Raw genomic sequence first — 20,056 nt, forward strand, 5'->3', positions numbered from 1 at the left:
GAAGTCAAATCTGAAAACATGTGAGGTCGAGCCCAGTAACTGGGAAGAAACAGCCCATGACAGAGCAAGGTGGTGGCAGGTTTGTCATGTTACCATTAACTATTTTGAAGCAAAGTGCATCAACACCTTATGTGAAAAAAATAAACAGCGCAAAGCAAGGAGACAACAGCCTACAGTAGTCACGGACAATTACTCAGTTCCACGTGCAATGATGTTTGCAGTTCTCACATCCATCTGATCTCCCACATACATGTTCGCTTATAGAGTTGGCTAAATCCTTGCATATCAGTTTCACTTTGCTCCTACTAGTGCTTGAGAAAACTGTAACCACCAATGAATAGCACTGTCTAAAAATAAATAAGACTGCAAATTACTGCTTCACAGTAGGAAGGTTTTTCCTAACTTTAGCAGAGAGAAAATCATTTTGAAATGAAAGTTTACATCTGAAAAAGTTTGATGGTTTAGGCTCCCTCACTCTCGGACATCAGGAACACTCAAATGGGAAAGTGTATTTTGAGCCCTATGTATACAGATATGCCGTTTAAGTGCTTTGAAACGTCATTCACGAAAGATGCTATAATACAAAATTTTTGCACTTTTATCTCCTCTTCCAACACCTTCCAACTGAAGACTGCCAAATGCTTCACAGACATAAAAGAATTAGATCTCAACATCAACACAACATAGATAAGTAGCCCTACTTTTTAACTAAAGAAACTAAAGCACATAGAAGTCAGAGATCTTCTCCAGATCACATAGCAAGTGGTAAAGCTAAGAACAGAACTCATTACTTTACTAGGCCATATTCCCTCTAATATTTACAAAGAAGAGTGAGAGGAAAAATACATCCTGAAGTGTAGGGAACTGAAGCAGAGAAACTGAGGCCCAGAGCATGAAAGGTATCTCAATGCCTAGCTCCCTCTAGCTCTCACTGTAGGGCAGATTCATCTCCATAGCCCTGGAAGACAGTGGAGGTTAAAACCAAGGAGGAACAGTTTGCTGTCGATGGGGATAGAGTACAGAGATGTCAGAAGGGGAGCTCCCGTGGCTCCAACTACAGAGACCAGAAGAAGAAAATATCTAACTACGCAGAACAGTAGAAAAGGTGTTTTGTCCTTTCCCCATTACGAAAACACCTGGGTGAGAAGATAGGGCTGGACAAGCATTGCAGGGTGAGAGCCAGCAGGAAACAAAGACGGAGGGGCGATGGGGGTGCATGGTGTTCCCTGCACAGGATGCAGCTGTCCTTTGCTCTCCGTAGCAGACGCTGCCCGAAGGGAGATGGAGGGCGGGAGGGGTCGTGTCTTTGGGGAGGGCAGCTCTGGCGAAGCAGACGAGGGGTGAGGGTGTTTCAGAAGAAGGGGGTGCCCTTGTTCTCCTCCCCAGCCCCACAGCGATAGCCGGGTGACGCAGCAGGCGGCAGCGGGGGGAGGCGCGGGGTGGGAGGGCTGCCCAGGGAGCTGCCCCGTGCCCCCGGGAGCTGCGCTGGCGCTGCGCGGCCACTAGCTCACCTGCTTGGCCAGGAACCTGCCCAGCTCGCTGCTGCTCTTCTCGTTCCGCTGCGCCACCAGCTGCAGCGCACCGGCTAGGTGGAGCCGCAGGGCCTCCATGTCCCCGCGCCACAGCCCCCGCCGCCACTGCCGCCGCGAGCTCCGGGGTCTCTCGTGGAGGGGGGGGGCGCGCTTCCCTTCGGAAGCTCCGATACTCCGCGACACGTGGGGGACAAGCAGAGACGCGCAGCTCGCGCTGGACAAGCTTCCGTTTCTGGCAAAACGTCACCAAGCAGCGCCGTTGAGGGAAAGGAAGAAGCCTCGCGACCCCAGCCGCGGGGCCGGTGGAAAACTACGTGTCCCAGCATGCATCACTCCCCCCGTGAGCCCGAGCGGCCACTGGGAAGATCGAGCGCTGCATATTGGGATCTGTAGTTTTCCAAGGGGCTCCCCGGGAGCAGGTGCAGTTCTACTCACAGCATCGGGAGCTGGGGCGAGTCTTACCCTGTCCCTTCGCTGTGATCTCGGATGCTACTGCTCGTTCCTGCCCGGGTTCAGCGTTCGGTCCTGCCGGCTGCCAAGGCTCCTCAGTGCCCACTGAACTACTGATATGACACTGCAGCTACATGGGCAGCGAGGAGACAGCAGGCGTATGAGGCGAACAGGTCGGGCTCGGGGAGAAGGGCGACGAGGTAACTAGAACATGGTCGTGTTTTGATACTGACTAGCGGCGCGGCGCATGCACCGTTGCTGTCTCCTCGCGTGTTGGCGGTGGTCTGTAGACACCAGGGCACACTGGAGCCTGGTGGGGGAATCTGGATGAGAAGCTGGTCGCCTGACAATATTTTCAAGGAGTTTTGACGTTGATACAGTGACAGCAGGATCGGGGCCTCCTGTTTTAGACTCTGATCCTACAAGGGGATCCATTTATACCCACACCGAGTCGATTTGATTTCACTGAATAAGGGTCTCAAGCTGCAAATGCTTCATGACGGAGACCTTGTCCAGCTCATTGTACCCAACACGCCGCTGGAGGGGGTGGTGGTGGTGAAAAACGAATAATGTCATGCAAACAGTGCCACTAACACAGGCAAAGGCAATTCGCGGCGCTGTTTCGCTCCCCCTTGGCCGCCCCGAGTATTGCCCACGGGCGGAGCACGAGGATTGTGCAGCTGTATTTTTAGCTGCGGCGTGAAAATAGAGACTTAAAAATGAACCTCCTCGTTTGCCCATTGCCCCAGGACGCGAGGCATTACCCCTCCCTCCCGGCAGCTACATCTGCTCCGGGCGGGCGGGGCGCTGGGGCGGGCGCCCCGGAAGCAGAGTACAGCGCTAGGGTCTGGGAGCGGAGCTCTGGGCGCAGGGGAAAGGGGGTGGAGCTCGAGTGGAGGGGGTGAGGCCAGGCTCTTGGGGGCGGGGCCGCCCCAGACGGTTCACTTTCGCGCCAACTGTTTTTGCCTAGAGGCGGGAACTAGTGACGTCAATAAGGTTACGTGCTGTGCGTCCCTGTTGAGTGGCTGGCAGTTGCCCGAATCCCGCCCCTCCTCCCCTTGGCCCGGCCTGCGGGACCTGCGGCGGCGACAACGGCGGCGGCCCTGGGGGGATCCCGGGTTTCTGGGAAGCTGCCGCGGCGGGGGAGAGACGCCAACCGGTTGGTGAAGGGAGCGGGACAGGGGGCGCCAGGCGGATACTCGCAGCCAGGGGGAGGGGTTGGAAGAGAGAGACCCAATCTCCGCCCCCCGCCCGGCATAGCCCCCTCGGGACTGGCACAGCCTCCCCCCCACAGCTACTAGCCTGGCATAGCCCCCCCACCAGCCACCACCATCCCTAGCCTGGAACAACCCCGCCATCCCCCCCCCCGCTGCTGCCACGGCCACTCCCTGCCTGGCACAGCCCCCACCATCACCTTCCCCACCCAGCCTGGCACAGCGACACCTCCCTAGCTGCTGCCACCCCACCCAGTATGAGCTGCCCCGACTGGCATGGCCCCCTACCCCCTGCCCAGCTGTTGCCCATCCCCAGCCTGACATGCCCTCTCCCAGCTGGCCCCCTTTCCCCCAGCCTGGAATAGCTCCTGTCTGCCCTTGCCCCATTGCCCAGTCATTGTCATCACCACCTTGGCATAGCCCACAGCATCCCTGGCCAGTCATAAACCCAATCCCTGTTCTTCCCTCACCTCCCGGCATGGCATAACCCCTATTTTCCCTATTGCCATCCCTGGCATGGCATAACTTACTAAATGGGAAATGACTACCTAGGAAGGATTGCTGCAGAAAAGGATCTGGGGGTTATAGTGGATCACAAACTATGAGCTAACAGTACAATACTGTTGCAAAAAAAAGCAGACACTATTCTGGGATGTATTAGCAGTAGTGGTGTAAGCAAGAAGAAGTAATTCTGCCACTCTGTTCAACACTGACAAGTCCTTAACTGGAGTATTGTGTCCAGTTCTGAGCACCACACTTCAGGAGAGATGTGGACAAACTGGAGAAAGTCTAGAGGAGAGCAACACCTCCACCCACTGAGACTCTTGATGCTGCCCTTTGTGTATGCCCTGGTAAAGATTTCATAGCATAGTTACTTGTGCTGGTATCCAGATATCTTAGTCTCCCTGCCCCCCCCCCCCAATTGTATTATTCTATGTTCACCAGGCTGCCACCCTCACTTCTGCGGTGGTCGCATGTCAATGGTGGTGGGAAGGATTAAATGATAGTTTCCAGTTGGTGTACAATGTCTTGGGCTAAGTGCTATTGGATCCATTGGCAGGAAAAATGTCACATAGATGTGCAGTGTCATACAGGTTGCTGCTTTGGTTTTTAACTGTAACAGGAATTTACTTTTTAAGTGTAGGCAGGAGTGGAATTGGATTATTTTCATTAATTGGTTTAGGAATACACTTGGTAGACCTATTATCTTTATGCAGTGTAAACTGAACTGGCTGCCTAGGAAAGCTTTTTCCTAAGAAGATTATTTAGCAATACTAAATAAAATAGAGGTTAATATAATTTTGTCTTGCTTAAAAACACTTGTAATTCTGCATGAAGTTGTCCTTCATTTATATGATAAAGGCTTGTTTATTTTGCCAGACTACAGAGCTATATTCTGTAACCTGGCATCAAAAATCCACCTCGATCTACTTCGCTTGTTGTTGGATCTCATTAAAGAATGAGTGCCACATTCAAACCTGTTGTGAGTGATACTTTAAGATGCTTTTAGTTCATGATATAGTTTTCAAATATTGGTTAATCTAACTGTTCTGCTTTTTTATTGTACACGCAGATGGGGAAGCTGTAGGGAGTTAATATAATGGAAACAGATGATGATGGACTGACATTGTGTGATATCCCTTATGGTGGTAAGACCTTTATTAAATAGGTTGTTAATTTTTTACTTTGCAAGATGAAGACAAATCCTCCACACCATATGTATAGTAATACTATGATGAGTAAAAATAATAGAATGTGTCTTTAAAAATCATTTAAATCTAATCTGGTACTGCAAGTACTAAAATGCTATAAGGGGTTGGAAGAACGCCAGTGAGAATGAGTAGAGGCATAAGAATTCTGATATGAAAAGACTGGGATTGTTAACCTGAAAAATAAGACAAACAAAAGATGTTCAGAATTTCCCAAGTTTGCAAGAAATCTCAGTATTCAAAATTTCTTGTGAAATGGGGGATTTGGAAAAAAATTTCTTTTGGAACACTGAAACACGGTGATTCTAAAATAAAATAGACTCCTTGATATCCAGCAGCAGCTGAGTGAAATAGACATGATTATATCAGTTTCATTCCTGCCCATCATTGAATAGCTGCAGTGAAACTGGTGTGAATTGTGTCAACAGCTGCCAGAGATCCAGGGGGCTGCACTTGTGGGGCAGCCCTGCCATGCAGATTGCCCCGCGGCTGCGATTTTAGGACTTGCAAACTCCCAGGCCAGCTGGCTGACTCCCACAGCCTGTGGAGCTAGCTGCTTCAAGAGTCTGGCTCAGGCCAGGGAGCCAACTGGCCAAGGAGTCTGGTTCAGTGGCCGGGAGCCTGACAGCTCCAGATTCATATGGGGCTTTCAAAATCTCTGCTGCAGTGCTAGGAGCTTAAACACTGAGAACCAAGTCTGCCAGGCTCTCAGCTGCATGGCAGGGAACCTGAAAGCCCTGACAGCTGTGGCTCCCAGTGATTCCTGACTCCTAGCTCAAGCCAGAGTTTTCAGGGCTTCTAGGCTCCTTGCTGCAGAATCAGGGCTTCCAGGCTCCCTGCTCTGCTGCAGGAAGCCTGGAAGCCCTGCAGTCCCTGGCCAAAGGCAGTCCACATGGTGGGGCTCCCCCAAAGCCTGCCAAGTGAGTTGGTAGGGACCCCGAGCTTGCTTTCATGGGAAATTTCAGTCTTGATGAACCAGCTTTTTCCAATGAGCTCTAGTTATATTATTAAAGTATCAGTAAACTTTAATCATATGAATAAGCTATTTGAATTGAAACACAGATTACATAAACAGATTGCTATATTAAATTTCTTATCTATGTACAATGAGGAGATTTTAAAAATAGCAGTAGTTTTCCATCATTTGGTGTTATGATACTTTTATCTAATTTCCAGAGTGATCCAAGCTTTGGCTGTGAAGTGCCATTGGACTAGGGTTTCAAATTTCAATATGGATGACTTACTGCTTACAAATTTATTTATGTGTAGATCTTCTGTCTAAGACTTTGGGAACCAAGGGTCTGTCTTTTCCTCATTGACACTAAAGACTTTTTTTTTCATAGGAGTGGAAACTTACCTTAGTGTCATTGGCCAAAATGTCCCTATTTCCCACCAGTGTGTAGCCTTTGCCTATTTTTTGTTATCCCAGAGGTAGCTGAATTCCATTAGCAGTACATATGCTTAGTTATAAAGTAGTTGGTGATGATAGGTGCTATACAAATGTAAAACGTTGTTCGTTAATACATTAGTGTTAATTGTAGTTCTGTGAAATGCACACTCGCATAGAAAGAGTAAAGCTTAAAAGTTTAAAAATTTTGCTTTTGATCTTGCTTTATTTGCAGCTTCCTCTTTTAGGGATGATGATGAGAGCTCAGTGGATATTTATGATGGTTTGGACAGCACTTCAGTTGTTTCAGGTGTGTTGACAATAAACTGCTGCATTGTCTTATTCAGTTTGATCTACTATGTGAGGATTCTTGATGCTACACACAAATAAAGTGTCACCTGCCTGACTGGGTGAATTATGTTAATAATATCTATTTGTATTATGGTAGCATCTAAGAATTTCAGTCAAGGATTGGGGCCCCATTGTGGTAGGTACTGTGTAGCCAAATAACATCCCTGTCACAGAGATTTTGAAGTCTAGGTGCCTGAATAGGAGGTGACTGATGAACAAAACATACAGATAGGATGAGGGAGAGTGTTTGACGTCTGTGGTCTATGCTTTTGCATTACAGTGGAGCTAAAGCATGTGAGTCAAGACATGAAAGGGGACATAAAACAACAAAGAGGAAAGTTTGCCAGTTATATTCTAAGTGCCCTTCATTTTGGAACATTCTTGGTAACTGGGTTGAGTGTGAGACTGCCCCTTCTCTTTCTGACTGACCTGCCTGCTACCTGTAACTCACAGGAGTCACAGGCTGGGCTTTCTTGGTAGCTGGTCTCTGCCCCAGGAATCTTCTCCCACTCGAAATGTTTCTGAGACTGAACCCAGCCAGATGCAGAATGCATTGCAAGACATACTTTGTTCTGGCTATCCATTAATTACTGACTTTTAAAATCCTGGAAACTTGGCCTACCATCTAGATTTACCCCTTCTCAGCACTTTTAAATTAAAGGGCTTGCTATGCATTTGCTCCCTGTTTTAATTGAAAACAGTATTAACCAATCATGTAAAATGCACCTCAGTGAGGGTAGCTGTCCTATGAGTCAGTAACAACAATAAAAAAATGTAAACAAAATATTTGCAAGCAGACTTTAAAAGTAAATTTCATTTACGTTTACATTAGACTGCAAATTAGGCCCTTACATTTTCAAATAAAATAAAAGTAGCACAAATATTAAAGTGGGGCAGGGAGAATCTTCTTACTGTTGTGACTTTCTCACTGAAGAATGTGAACTGTCTTGTTTAAAAGGCCTCTCCTCTGACAGAAGTCTGCTCACTGCATAACACAAACTACTTTGATCATATTTTTTTCCTTTTCCTAATGAGTATTTCTTATTTCAGACAATCCTGCTCAAAACTCTACACCCACAAGAAACTGTTTAAACCTATTTGATGAGATCCTGATTGAAGAAGGAACTGCAAAGGAAGCAACTTACAATGATGTGTGTATTAATATGATTACAGCTATGTCACATGCTAGCAGACTGCAAAAATTGTTTTTAAAACAACACTGGTGGTCAAATCATAGAAGAAGAAAAACTTTAATATAACAGAACTATGTACTAAACAATTTTATCTTAATTTCAAAGGTTATGTAAGAGAATTGGGCTTATGTTCTAATTATGGCATTGTCTATTCTCATGTTAATATATGAAGTGTCATGATGAGATTATACCCTTTGACATTTCAGTCCTCCTCCCAGTTATATTATGAAAAAACTCTTGCACTGATTATGGAGAAATGGTCTGTATACTTAAGGGTGTGATTGGGCTTCTCAGAAAATTAATCTTGAAACTGCAAAACTTAAACTACTTTACCTTAAACCTCTGAATTGTAGTTCCTGAATAAAAAGAAAAAAATGTTTTGAAAATTTGGAGGCAGTTGGCTAAACTGTGATATAAGTATGACTGTTTGGAAAATTGCATGTTCATTTTTATAAAAGTTTCCTAACTTCTGTATGATTCAAAAAATATCTTAAATTAGAAACTCTAAAACTTTCTTTATTTTTTTTTACCTCAACAAGAACTTGTTCCTTGACTGTTTTTGGAAAGGTTGGGATTTGGCATTTTTCATTATATTTAGTTTAAAATATGAGTCCTCTGTATTACATAAAGTCCACAGGGTCCCTGATGGGGACTGGTACTTTACAAAACCAGAGAGAGCTATACATGCTCTGCCCATATAGCTCTTAAAGGTTGTAAGAAAAGGAATGCATGCAGAGTTGCTGCTTAGCACAGTTTTTGAACTCATCAGAAGTTCCACTTCTGCAGAAGCTTGTTTTGTGACTCCAGATAAGCTCATCTTCATCTCCTAGTGGCTTGGCTCCCTGTACCTCCCTAGCTTACTACTGTTGTACATATATGCACATGTAAGTTTACTCTGCTCATGTGAAAGTCAGTGAGCTTTTTCATACCTTTTTTAACACCCAAACTGGGGAAGTTATTTTATACACTCACATAAATAAGCTAACATGATTTTTTTTTTTTAAATCTGACAGCTTTTTAGACCAGTTAATATTTTAAAATGAGAATGGTATTGGGAAGAAATGTCATTTTATCAGCTATGTCCTTAACTAAAGAACAGTTTCCAGATACAAATCTTAGAACCGTTAACTTAACCAACTTTTGCAAAATAGTCATCCTCTATAAAGTGAAAACTCCTTTATTTTACAGTTGAAGGCAGAGTATGGAAAATGTCAGCAGCAGATTAAAGAGTTGATGAAGAATTTTAAGGAAATACAGGCACAGGTACTGTGTGCTAAAGGGTATCTTTAAAACTTTTATCAATGAGAATTCAGTTTGCTTTAAATACGCTAATAAGGCATCCGAAGTATATTGCTTTAAGAGATAATACAACTAATTAAATATCATATCTTTCTGGTAGGTATCTACTGCAAGAACTTTCCCAGGAATCTTTAAAGCAAAAGACAGTCACTTGTTGCGCCTCTGTAGGATATATTCAAAATGTGACAGTGCCTTTAGTAGATTACTAGATAGATAAACTTGTGTTTCTAAAATGACACACAATAATGTAAGCTAGCCTGTTAGGAACCCTAACTCTATACTTCTAAAAAATTTAAAAAAAGAGAGAGCGAGCTGGATGGCTGCTTCTGGAAAGATGTTCAGTTCTTTTGTTGATATTGTCTATTTAATGTATAATTTGTCAGGGTCTCCACAGCCCTTCAGAGTAGTTAATCCTGAAGATTAGGGAATTGAAAGCAAAAAATAAAGACCTGATGCTGAACCACCTTCAACTCCCACTGATGGCAGTGAGAGCTGAAAATGCTCAATGCCTCTGAATTTGTTCCTACATAATTGTATTTTGTCATGCTTTACTGAGAACAATCTGATGCCCACTATCAACCCCAGTAGACCCTGCTGTAGACTAATGTTGCCAGGAGAGAATTGTACAGCTTCCAAGCTAAATTGTACACTTGACACAATGACAGTGAGAGCAACAAATAGTAGAAGGCCTGGAGCAAGGAAGGATGTGGATTACATCAGTACAATTCTATGGGCACTCAGTATAAAACATGGTTACATCTTGGTGAGATATATATATATATATATATATATATATATATATTTTTTTTTAATATATCAAAAACACAAAGAACATCAGTAAGAATGAAGACTTTTGACTCGTGTAGAGACCATTCATTCACTGCCTTTTACATAACTATTGCCATACATTTTGTAGTCTGTTTTAATAGGAATGTCTGTTTTTCTAATTGCTATCCTATGTGTCTAATGATGTTTTAATGCATGTGTGAGGGTAAATATTTGAAGCTAATTCTCCATGCATTTTTTTAAATAGAACTCCATTCTACAAAATGAAAATCAGGCACTTAAAAAGAATATTTCAGCACTTATCAAAACTGCTAGAGTGGAAATTAATCGCAAAGATGAGGAAATTAGTAACCTCCACCAAAGGTACAAGTAGACAAGTCTAATTTATTATTTACTTTTTGTTTGAACATAGGTTTATAGCCTTCGATTAAAAACTTTTTATGCATTTTAAGTGGAAACGAACACATGAAAAATCGCTGTTTAGTAAATGGTTGTCTATAGCTAATCTTAGTCCTTTTTTTTTTTTTTCTTTTTTTTGTCAGAAGTGCTGATCTGAACTCTCTGGGTTCTACCCAGGAATCATTGAGAATTTCTTACGGCCTGACCATATGCTTAACCTTATCTTTGGGACAGGTTTGAACTAGGGACTTTAATCATCCCATTGTATGTGTTTCAATGTAGGCTCGTGGTCTCCAACCTTTTTACACAAAAGATCACTTCTTGAATTCAAGATCAACCCAGGATTTACCCTGCCCCTTCACTGAGGCCCCGCCCCGCTCACTCCATTTCCCCCCTCCCTTGTCGCTCCTTCTCCCCCACCCTCACTCATTTTCACCGGGCTGGGGCTGAGGGGTTTGGCGTGTGGAGGCGGCTCAAGGGCTGAACCTGGGGTAGGGGATTGTGGTGCAAGCTCTGGGAGGGAGTTTGGGTGCAGGGGTCATATGGTCACACTGCATCTGATCTTATAGAATCCACTGGATGTTTTATGAATTTTACTTTTTATTAAGTGTCATTTGTGGTTTATAGATTCAAAATCCTTTAGGGATTGTCACAAATCAGTATAATATTCTCAACTGTGGGGTGTGCATTGGCTGAGTCTGGGGCAGGGGGTTGGGCTGTAGGAGTGAGGGGTGCAAGCTCTGGGAGGGAGTTTAGTGCAGGAGGGTGCTCCTGGCTGGGGCAGAGTGTTGGGGTGCAGGAAAGAGTGAGGGGTGCAGCCTCTGAGAGGGAGTTTGGTGCAGGAGGGGGCACCGAGCTGGGGCAGGGGGAGTGCGGTGCAGGAGGGGGTGCGAGGTGCAGACTCTGGCCGGGACGTGCTTACCACAGGCAGCTCCTGGCCCGCAGTGCAGCGTGGCTCAGGCAGGCAGGCTGCCTGCCTGCCTCGGCCCCATGTCACTCCCGGAAGTGTCTCCCTGATGGCATGTCTCTGTGACCCCTGGCGGGAGGGGGGCAGCAGGTCTCCACGCACTGCCCATGCCCACAAGCGCCATCCCTGCAGCTCCCACTGGCTGATTCCCAGTTGGGGAGCCCCGCTGCGCTGCCAGACTTTTAGCGGCCTGGAGATCGCAATCAACTGGCAGAGGCTCCCGGATCGACAGGTTGGTGACCACTGATGTAGACTATCTCATCCATATTTTTGTTCCAGAGCTAGTCTACTCTAAAAGTCTCAGATTGATAAACCCCATAGATTTTTTTTTTTTGGATACTTCTTGCTGGCCTTTCTAGCCAGATGTTGAAGAGCTCTACCTCCACTGTTAGTTATGAGGGGGCTGTCTATATTAGCAACTTGTCATACTCTGGCTGTCCTAGGCCAGGGAGTTCAAAGCACTAGTGTGTAGACTAGAAAAGAGTTGACTGTCTGGGTCTTGGACTCTGAGGCTAAGCGTAGGACTGGGACTCCAGAGAGCTGGTTCCATTCCCAGCTCTGTCACTTACTACCTCTATGACCTCAGGCAAGTCCCTTAGTTTATTTGTGCCTCAGTTTATCCATCAGTAAAATGGAAATAAAAATTTCCCTACCTTATTAAAGGGTATTGTGAGGATAAAACCATTGTTTGTGAGATAATCAGATGTTGCAGTGCTGGAGGTCATTGGCACCTAAACTGTATGAAGTTCTTTTAGAGATGGTTATGAGAAGTGCTATGACTGAGATCAAAAAATATTTGTTTGTCTTTATTCGTAGTTGTCATGAGGTATTGTCCACATGAATGTATTTGAATAGTATACAGTCTGATAAACACACACTGCCTTGTTCTATTAGTTCTTTCAATTGATGGCTGAGACATGCTAGCTGTTTTCTTCACAACCTTGAGTTCAGCATTCTAGATCTCAAAACTATTATTTTCTTTCAAAATCTTTATTTATTTTGAAAAACATCTTCAAACTATACTTCTATAAGTCCCCAAAAGATAATGAAGCAATTATTAGCTACTTCAGAGGTGTCCATCATGCACTCTAGGCTACTAGTCAGGTCATAACACACTGTCGTCCCCATCTATCTGTCATCCCATTAGGATATGTTGTAGGAAATGACTGGTCAAGGTCTGATTTAGTCAGTGTTACGGGCATTCTTATGGCAATCCCAACAGACAAATTTTGGGCACATATTTCATGACAGACTTCATCACCATTGTGACTGAAATCTCTTTATAAGGAAAAGATGCCTTGTTTGAGGCTTTGAAAAAGCTACAAAGTGTTATATTCTTAGATACTGTGGTGATGGGTACAGTACAAGAACCTGAATAGAATACAATGTACTGGAACTCAAACAATGAAACCAAGTCTTGGCCCTTATGTCCAAAAACTTATCTATAGCAATGGCAAATTTGTGAAAAAGTAAACATCTCTGGGTCTTAAGAGACAAATCTGTAGAAAAATCGGACCCATGTATTTCAGTTTTGATGTTTTAAGTCCACACAGTGCCCTAGTGATAAAGAAGAATTGGCACATTGTGACAATATACAGATTGTTAATCTGTTTAAGCCACTTTACATAGAGGTTGAGTGAGAGGGAAATAAAAGGGTTATTTAAAAAAATACTTCGATACCATCAAGTTCACAACAAATGTAAGTACCCATATGCTTTTAACTGTCAGGTTACATGCCTTTCAGGGTCTGTTGCTCTTGATGGAAATACTGTTCTCCTTGTATTGTTGCACTATGATGCCAGAACATAGGTTTTCCAAAATTAGCATAATCAAAACAAGCTCATACACGTATTCAGCAAAGCCCAGAGGATTTGATGCAAATACTGGTGAATGGCCCCAGTGTAGATACTTTCTAGCCAGATCAGGCTACTCCCTACTAGTGTGAAAGAGGACCAGGATTAAAAAATCTTGGTGGACGCAGTCACAGTGAACACTTAACAACAGTAGCAAGCTGAACTGGTAAAGGTGAGCTGTTCTGTCTGATCAGATCTAGATTTCAAACCTAATTAACATAATACCTAAATAATACTAAGGATTAGAATTTTTACTTACTTTAAAATGAGTTATTACATAATCTCCAATGTGACTTAGTCTCAGCCTAATAAGGACCAGTAGGTTTTTTAGTGTGCATTAAATTAAGGGCAAAATTAAACATTAGCACTAAATGAAAATTAGGCATACGAAAAAAGGCTTGTTTTGAACACTCTCTCATTTTTATTCCAAGTACAGGGAAATGGCTTTAGGCAATCACAGCAGCAACAAAATTTTATTGACTGGAAAGCATAAGACCAAAAATAGGGACAACCACGTTTTTTCATCCATAGGCAAATTCCATTTTTTGGCTGCTAAGTGGTCAGCAAATAATGTTTCTCTACTTGGGACTGACATGAGATTCTTTTTTTTTTTTTTTGCCCTGTAGTTCCTTACATGTTTGTTCTTAGTTTTGAAGGTATACTTGGATTCAGTTTAGAAGTTGTAGGTATCAGAGCTATCTCATCCGTGACTCTGAAAACACCTACAAGTATGACTTCTATATGTTATCACTATGCTCTTACTTCGTTTTCTGGATTATGGACTGGCATTCATTTAGAATTAGTCATGAGAGTGTAAGAAACATGGCGTTGTTTTTAACCAGGCCCTTTATGTGGAGTGCCATATGCTGGACCTGGCACAAAAGTGAGTCTTTTCTGTTCTACCTATGTAGTTTTTGCATGCCCCTCACTATTTGCATAGGCTGTGCTTCTTCCCCCTCCCCTCGCCCCCCCCCCCCCGTGATGACCTTGCAGCAGTTGCACATGACCTTGATGAGGCTTGATTATCATAATTTACTTGTTTTCTTTTGCGTGCAGCAAGTTCAACACAATAGTTTATTTGCTTATTGGTTTGATCATATTACACCTATTCTTACTGCCTGTCTACATACTGGCAGGTTTGCTGTCTGAGTTAGCGTGGTTGATTTTTATGATTCCGAATGGCATAAGCCCTGATTATATTTGAGACCACCTCTGAGTCTTGTGCTGATGGTTATAGCTTTTTCACTGCTTGGCAATGAAACAGTAATTTCAAATAATAAAACTAATATGTAGAATATGCAATTCTATCTTTCTTGCCTTGTGGTTCCTTGTGCATTTGTTTTTGGGATATTTCACCACAAGTCTTTTTTTCAAATGAGTTGCTTTTTGAGGCCAAGTGAATTGATTGTCAGCTTTTAAAATTCTAGGTGTACTTTAAAAATGTTTTTTTATTAATGTCGTAGTTTTACCCAATTCTTCCTTCAAACTGAGAATTTAGAAAAATAAATACGAAAAACATTCACTGTAAATTGTGAAAGATCAAGCTACATAGACCCTTAAGCTGCAATTCTTACTCTATAGAATTTCACGTATAAAAGCTGCAAACTTAGAAATTTTAAGATAAATGCCTTGTATTGTGAGCTTTGCTGTCCTTTAATCAGTACCACTGAATAACAGTTTAAGAAAGAACCAAGGTGTTCATAGAATTTTGGCTTTAGTTAAATTTATAAAAAAAACAAACACCAAGACTTAATATGATTCTTCTCTCTGTTTACAAATAGGTTATCAGAATTTTCCAGTCATCGAAATAACTACGCTAGAACGTATCTTCCAGGATCAACTAACACCAGGTGCTCCAAGATACCTAAAACAAAAGATCCTAAATTCAGAGCTGCTTCTTTAGTAGACAATACAAAGACAGATCATAGATTGAAAACTGACTGTTCCAAAGATATACATCACAGTTATTCATCTCACAATATGGAGGATGGAAAATCACATACAGAAAGAAGAAACTCTCCATATTTACTCAGATATCCTCCTAAAGAGCTTTGTAATGACAGTTCTCTTATCTGTTTCCAAAACTTTGACTACTACTCCAATAAGGGTAATAGGAAGGAAAGAGAAATGAAAAATGGTGAGCAGTATAGCAGGGCTAATGACAACAGGTACAAAAGAGATACATACCAGAGCACTGGCAATAGTACAGATAGTGAACAGGGAAACACAGACTCTCATCAAAAGTTGCAAATATATTCAGAAAAATCTGGTAAAAGTGAGCTGCAGCAAGAAAGTAAGAGCAAAATGCTGAAATGTAGCCCACCTGTGGAAAATAGAACTGATAGGTGCATTTCTACCTGGGAGAAACAAACAACCATTAAGGAGAGATCACAAACAATTGAATCTCAAGGTGATGAAAAGGTTGAAAGGTCACAATACATAAACAAACAGGACCTTGAAACACATGATAAAGATGAGAGAAATTTTGAACAGAAAAACAAATCAACTGAAAAGCAACAAGAACAACCAAGAAGGTCTTGCCGAGTGAATAGTCCACATTCAAAGAATGAAACTGCAAGGAGCCCACACAAATCACATAAGTTCCCCATGGAAGACTGTAGAAGAGGAACAGATGGAGATTGCAAGAGGGATGGGGGAGCAAATGATCATAGTTCCCGAGAGGCAAGATCTTCACCTTCCACTTCCAGCAACAGAGAGCACAAACATACACGCTCCAAGGAAAGTAGCAGCAGATATGAATGGGAAACTACATATTCAAAATCAGAGAGACACAGAACTGAAGAAAAAAGGAAAAGAGAGAGAGAAAACCAGGAAGAAAGTAGGCATCCTAGAAATGAAAGAAAAGTAACAAAAGAAATTACACACCAGACTACAAAAGAATCCAAGAATACAGATGCTACAAAAAATGAGAGAAACAAATCATCTAAACCAGAAGGAACACCCAGAGTAGCAGATGGTTTAAAAGAGCACAAAGCTGGAAAGGCTAAAGATGATAAAAATGGAACAAAAAAGAAAGATCTAAAACTAAGCTTTATGGAAAAGCTAAATTTAACTCTTTCTCCTGCTAAAACACAGCCTCTCTGTCAAAATAATGGAATTGAAACAGATTCCAAAAAAGCCAGTAGTGAAGGTAGTACAGAGACCCCAGGGCATACAGAAATGTTAACACCTGCCCAACCTATTAGTATTGGTTCAGTAGAGCAAACCCAGGTTCCAGTTCAAACAGACTTGGAACCAGAGACACCTGTTTCTGAGATCAAAAGGAAAACTGAAAATGAAGCTTTGGCAGAAACTCTAGACCTACTGCAGCCTGAAGCTTTGACAAAAACAGTGGATGCACTGCAACCTGAACTGACTAATGATAACACTGTGTCCCTTCCTGAGGCTGGACAAGAGATGGAAGAGGCAGACACAACATGCAGAGTTTCTGAGTTAGCAAGCCCTATGAATCATGAAGCTCGGAACATTGATTATGATGACTTGGAGACCATTAGTTCTGATGATTTTGAGTCCCATAGTGTCACAGATGATATCAGACAAATGAAGTCAGACTCATTAATGCAAGTGGTAGATACCAATGATGGTGCATCTGGAGAAAGTTTTCAGTATCCTGCCAAGGAAAACAGTGTTTCGAAAACTGTACCTTACAAGGAGGGCGTGACTACGTCTGAGCCAACTGACAGGGATATACCAGCTGATGGAGGCATACCAGTAGTTGATGAAAACACTTGTAATTTGGAGCAAAACTTGCCAGAACCAGAAATCAGTATAGTAACATCTTCTCATAGTGATAAAATAGATCCTAGAACTAAAGCAAGAGAAACTAACCCAGTTCCTGCTGATGATAATTCAATATTAAGCATTGATCTCAATCACTTGAGGTACATTCCAAAGGTTATCAGCCCACTGAATAGTCCAATGCGACCCTTGGCTAAAGTACTTAGGATGGAGAGCCCTTGCAAAGGACTTGTGAAGAGTTATAACAAAGGTATTCATCTATATTTTATCCTAGTTTTGTTTTCAATTTTAGATATCTCTCCAAACTATGCATTAGTGCAGGGGTGGCCAACCTGTGGCTCTTCAGAAGTTAATATCTGGCTTCTTGTATAGGCAGTGACTCCTGGGCTGGAGCTATAGGCACCAAATTTCCAATGTGTCAGGGGGTGCTCACTGCTCAACCCCTGGCTCTGCCACAGGCCCTGCCCCCACTCCACCTTCTCCTGAGCCTGCCATGCCCTTGCTCCTCTCCCCTTTTCGCCAGGAAACAGCTGAATGGGGGGGAGAGGGAGGTCCTGATCTGTCGGGCTGCCAGTGGGTGGGAGGCCCTGTGAGTGGTGGGGGAGCTTATGGGGGGCTGCTGATTTATTACTGTGGCTCTTTGGCAATGTACATTGGTAAATTCTCAGGCTCAGGTTAGCCACCCCTGCATTAGTGGGAAGTAAAGATGATTGTCTTTTTGAGATTTTTAAACCCAGAGAATGGCTTTGTCTATGCCATTGCTTTCTCTTTCATATTCCCCTTTGTATGCACACTTTATAGTGGGGAATCTGATTGCCTGATTGCAGTGGGCAATTGGACTTCAGTGTTTACGATTCACACACAATACGTTGGAGTTAAGGAGTGAAGGAATTTGTATTAACCTTATGCAAAATAAACACACAACATTGCGTAAACATAAAACATAGTCATTAAAGGGATGGACAGACCAATGAAGGGATCTCATGTAAGCATCTGTTATGTTAGTTTATACATTCAATTAGGATTGATTCATGAAAATTCATTTTCTACAATCCATTGACAAACATAACTTTGATCCATAATGAATGCATAAACTCTTCCAACATACACAGCAATAATTTTATTTGTTGGCTTCTATATACCTGTTTTTCAAAAGGATTTAAACCCTATCTTACATAGAAAAATTGATAGTAACCCAAACTATTGAGATCTCCAAAATATTTTGCACTTCTGTGGCAAACGATCTCACTGCTCTACAAACATTAGTGAATTAAGCTTTCCAACATCCAAGTAGAGTAGAAAGTAGAAGGGGCTAGGTCTGATTGAAAGTTTTCCATCAACATTGTTTTTCAACAGAAGATTGGGGTTTTGTTTAAATTAATTGTTTTGCAAAAAGTGTTTGGTTTTCTGTGGAAAATTTAGATTTTTGTTGAAATACACAATGCTCACAAACTAAAATATTTAATAAATTATTATGAAATGCTGCTGCAGTGTCTCATGGGAGTTGCAGTTCTGGTGCCTCATGCTCCCGTTCTCTCTTATGAGCTAGGATCTGCAGCTGGACTTTATCTCCCATGATGCACCTTGGCTTCTTTCCAAGAAAGGAGACTGGTGCATTATGGGAGATGTACTCCCATTCTCCTCTACAGACTGACCTTTCTGGTAGGACAAGGCACCACAGCAGCATTTCAGAATTGCAGTATTTCAGCAGAAAACCAAAATATTAAAATTCTTGCCTAAAATTTAAAATTTTCCATTGGGGTGGGGGAATATGCACACGCTTTCTGATCACCTCTAGTGATATCCCTAGTTACAGATGGGAGACTGGGATCAAAGGGGGCAAATTTTTAAAGGTACTGAGGGGCCTAAAGAGGCAGGTTAATGCCTAACTCCAGTGATTGCAATGGAAGTCAGGTGCCTACATGCTTTTTGAAAACCCTACTAGATGTCTATCTCCTCTTTAGGTGCCTATATACCTTAAAAAATTTGGCCCTAAATGACTTATCTGTGGGAAAGATGGGAATTGGAGCTGAATCTCCGAAATTCCAGGGGTGTGCATTAGCCACCAAACTATTTTTCCCCTCAGTTAAATGAATTTGAATGTCTAAATATGTTTTACAAATATGAGACAGTCAGGATGAAAGTAGCAGAAAATTTCACATACAAATAATCATTAGAGTGTACCATAAATTGACAGAAGAGCTGTCCTATCAAGTACACGTGAGATACAATAACATGAGAAGTTAGGGAAAAGTCAGTAACCCTGTTTCTGAATTTCCTGACTCCTGTGTAGTTAAATCTCAGCTTTCACTTTCCATTACTATAATGGGGGATTTAATGGAGCTTTTAGTGTATTCACAGAGGAGAAATGGGAGAGGGTGAAGAGTTTTTAAATCCTTTTTCACATACTTTACTACACTTGTATAATCATTACTTTCTGCAAAACTCAGTGTACTGGTGGAACTCTATCACACTTGACCAGCAATTCTTAAATCTTTTCATCTGAACCGCCATTCATAAATTTGCAAACGTGATATTTAACATAACAGCAAATATAGCTGATACTAGTTGATAAGAAAATAGAAATAGGGGACCTGAGGAGATTAGAACCCAAGTAGATAAATGCCAAATGAAGGATTATCATTCTATAGCATATCCCTAGAGTCGTTTATTAAAAAAAAAAAAAAAGTATCCATCTGGTCCAGGACTGGAGCTGCCATATTTCAAACTATTAGTACAGGGGTGGGCAAACTTTTTGGCCCGACGGCCACATTGGGGTTGCAAAACTGTACGGAGCGCCGGATAGGGAAGGCTGTGCCTCCCCCAAACAGCCTGGCTCCCACCCCCTGACTGCCCCCCTCAGAACCCCCAACCCATCCAACCCCCCCTGCTCCTTGTCCCCTGACTGACCCCCACCCCTATCCACACCCCCTGCCCCCTGACAGGCCCTCCGGGACTCCCACTCCCAACCCTCCCTGTTCCCTGACTGCCCCCCCTTCCAGAACCTCCACCCCATCCAACCACCCTCTGCTCCCTGACTGCCCCCTGGGACCTCCCACCCCCTTACCATGCTGCTCAGAGCAGCAGGAGCACGCTGCCAGGCCAGAGCCAGCTGCGCTCCCCGGAAGGAGCGGCAGGCCGCTAAGAGGGAGGGGCT

The 20,056-nt window shown here is 42.9% G+C and overlaps 2 protein-coding genes across 7 annotated transcripts in view; one reads left to right on the forward strand and one right to left on the reverse strand.

Annotated features, from left to right (window-relative positions):
• The window catches only part of MDN1 (midasin AAA ATPase 1), a 164,194-nt gene extending 162,426 nt beyond the window's left edge, over positions 1–1,768 (reverse strand). For 3 of the 4 annotated variants that reach the window (XM_075126580.1, XM_075126579.1, XM_075126577.1), the window contains exon 1: positions 1,512–1,767. In XM_075126580.1, coding sequence (XP_074982681.1) covers positions 1,512–1,610 — 99 coding nt within the window. In that variant the 5' untranslated portion in view covers positions 1,611–1,767. Of the gene's footprint in view, positions 1–1,511 lie in introns of all 4 variants that reach the window. The other variant, XM_075126578.1, reaches the window with a different exon arrangement.
• A 159-nt stretch (positions 1,769–1,927) lies between these two features.
• CASP8AP2 (caspase 8 associated protein 2) overlaps positions 1,928–20,056 on the forward strand; it is a 32,454-nt gene continuing 14,325 nt past the window's right edge. The window contains exons 1-7 of one of the 3 annotated variants that reach the window (XM_048845006.2): positions 1,928–2,182; positions 4,770–4,845; positions 6,528–6,602; positions 7,694–7,794; positions 9,025–9,099; positions 10,169–10,284; positions 14,922–17,149. In XM_048845006.2, coding sequence (XP_048700963.2) covers positions 4,797–4,845; positions 6,528–6,602; positions 7,694–7,794; positions 9,025–9,099; positions 10,169–10,284; positions 14,922–17,149 — 2,644 coding nt within the window. In that variant the 5' untranslated portion in view covers positions 1,928–2,182; positions 4,770–4,796. Of the gene's footprint in view, positions 2,183–3,027; positions 3,142–4,769; positions 4,846–6,527; positions 6,603–7,693; positions 7,795–9,024; positions 9,100–10,168; positions 10,285–12,804; positions 14,024–14,921; positions 17,150–20,056 lie in introns of those variants that run through there. The other 2 variants (XM_048845007.2, XM_048845008.2) reach the window with 2 other exon arrangements.

Source organism: Caretta caretta, chromosome 3 (genome assembly GCF_965140235.1).
Source record: "Caretta caretta isolate rCarCar2 chromosome 3, rCarCar1.hap1, whole genome shotgun sequence".
Classification (NCBI taxonomy): Eukaryota; Metazoa; Chordata; order Testudines; family Cheloniidae; genus Caretta; species Caretta caretta.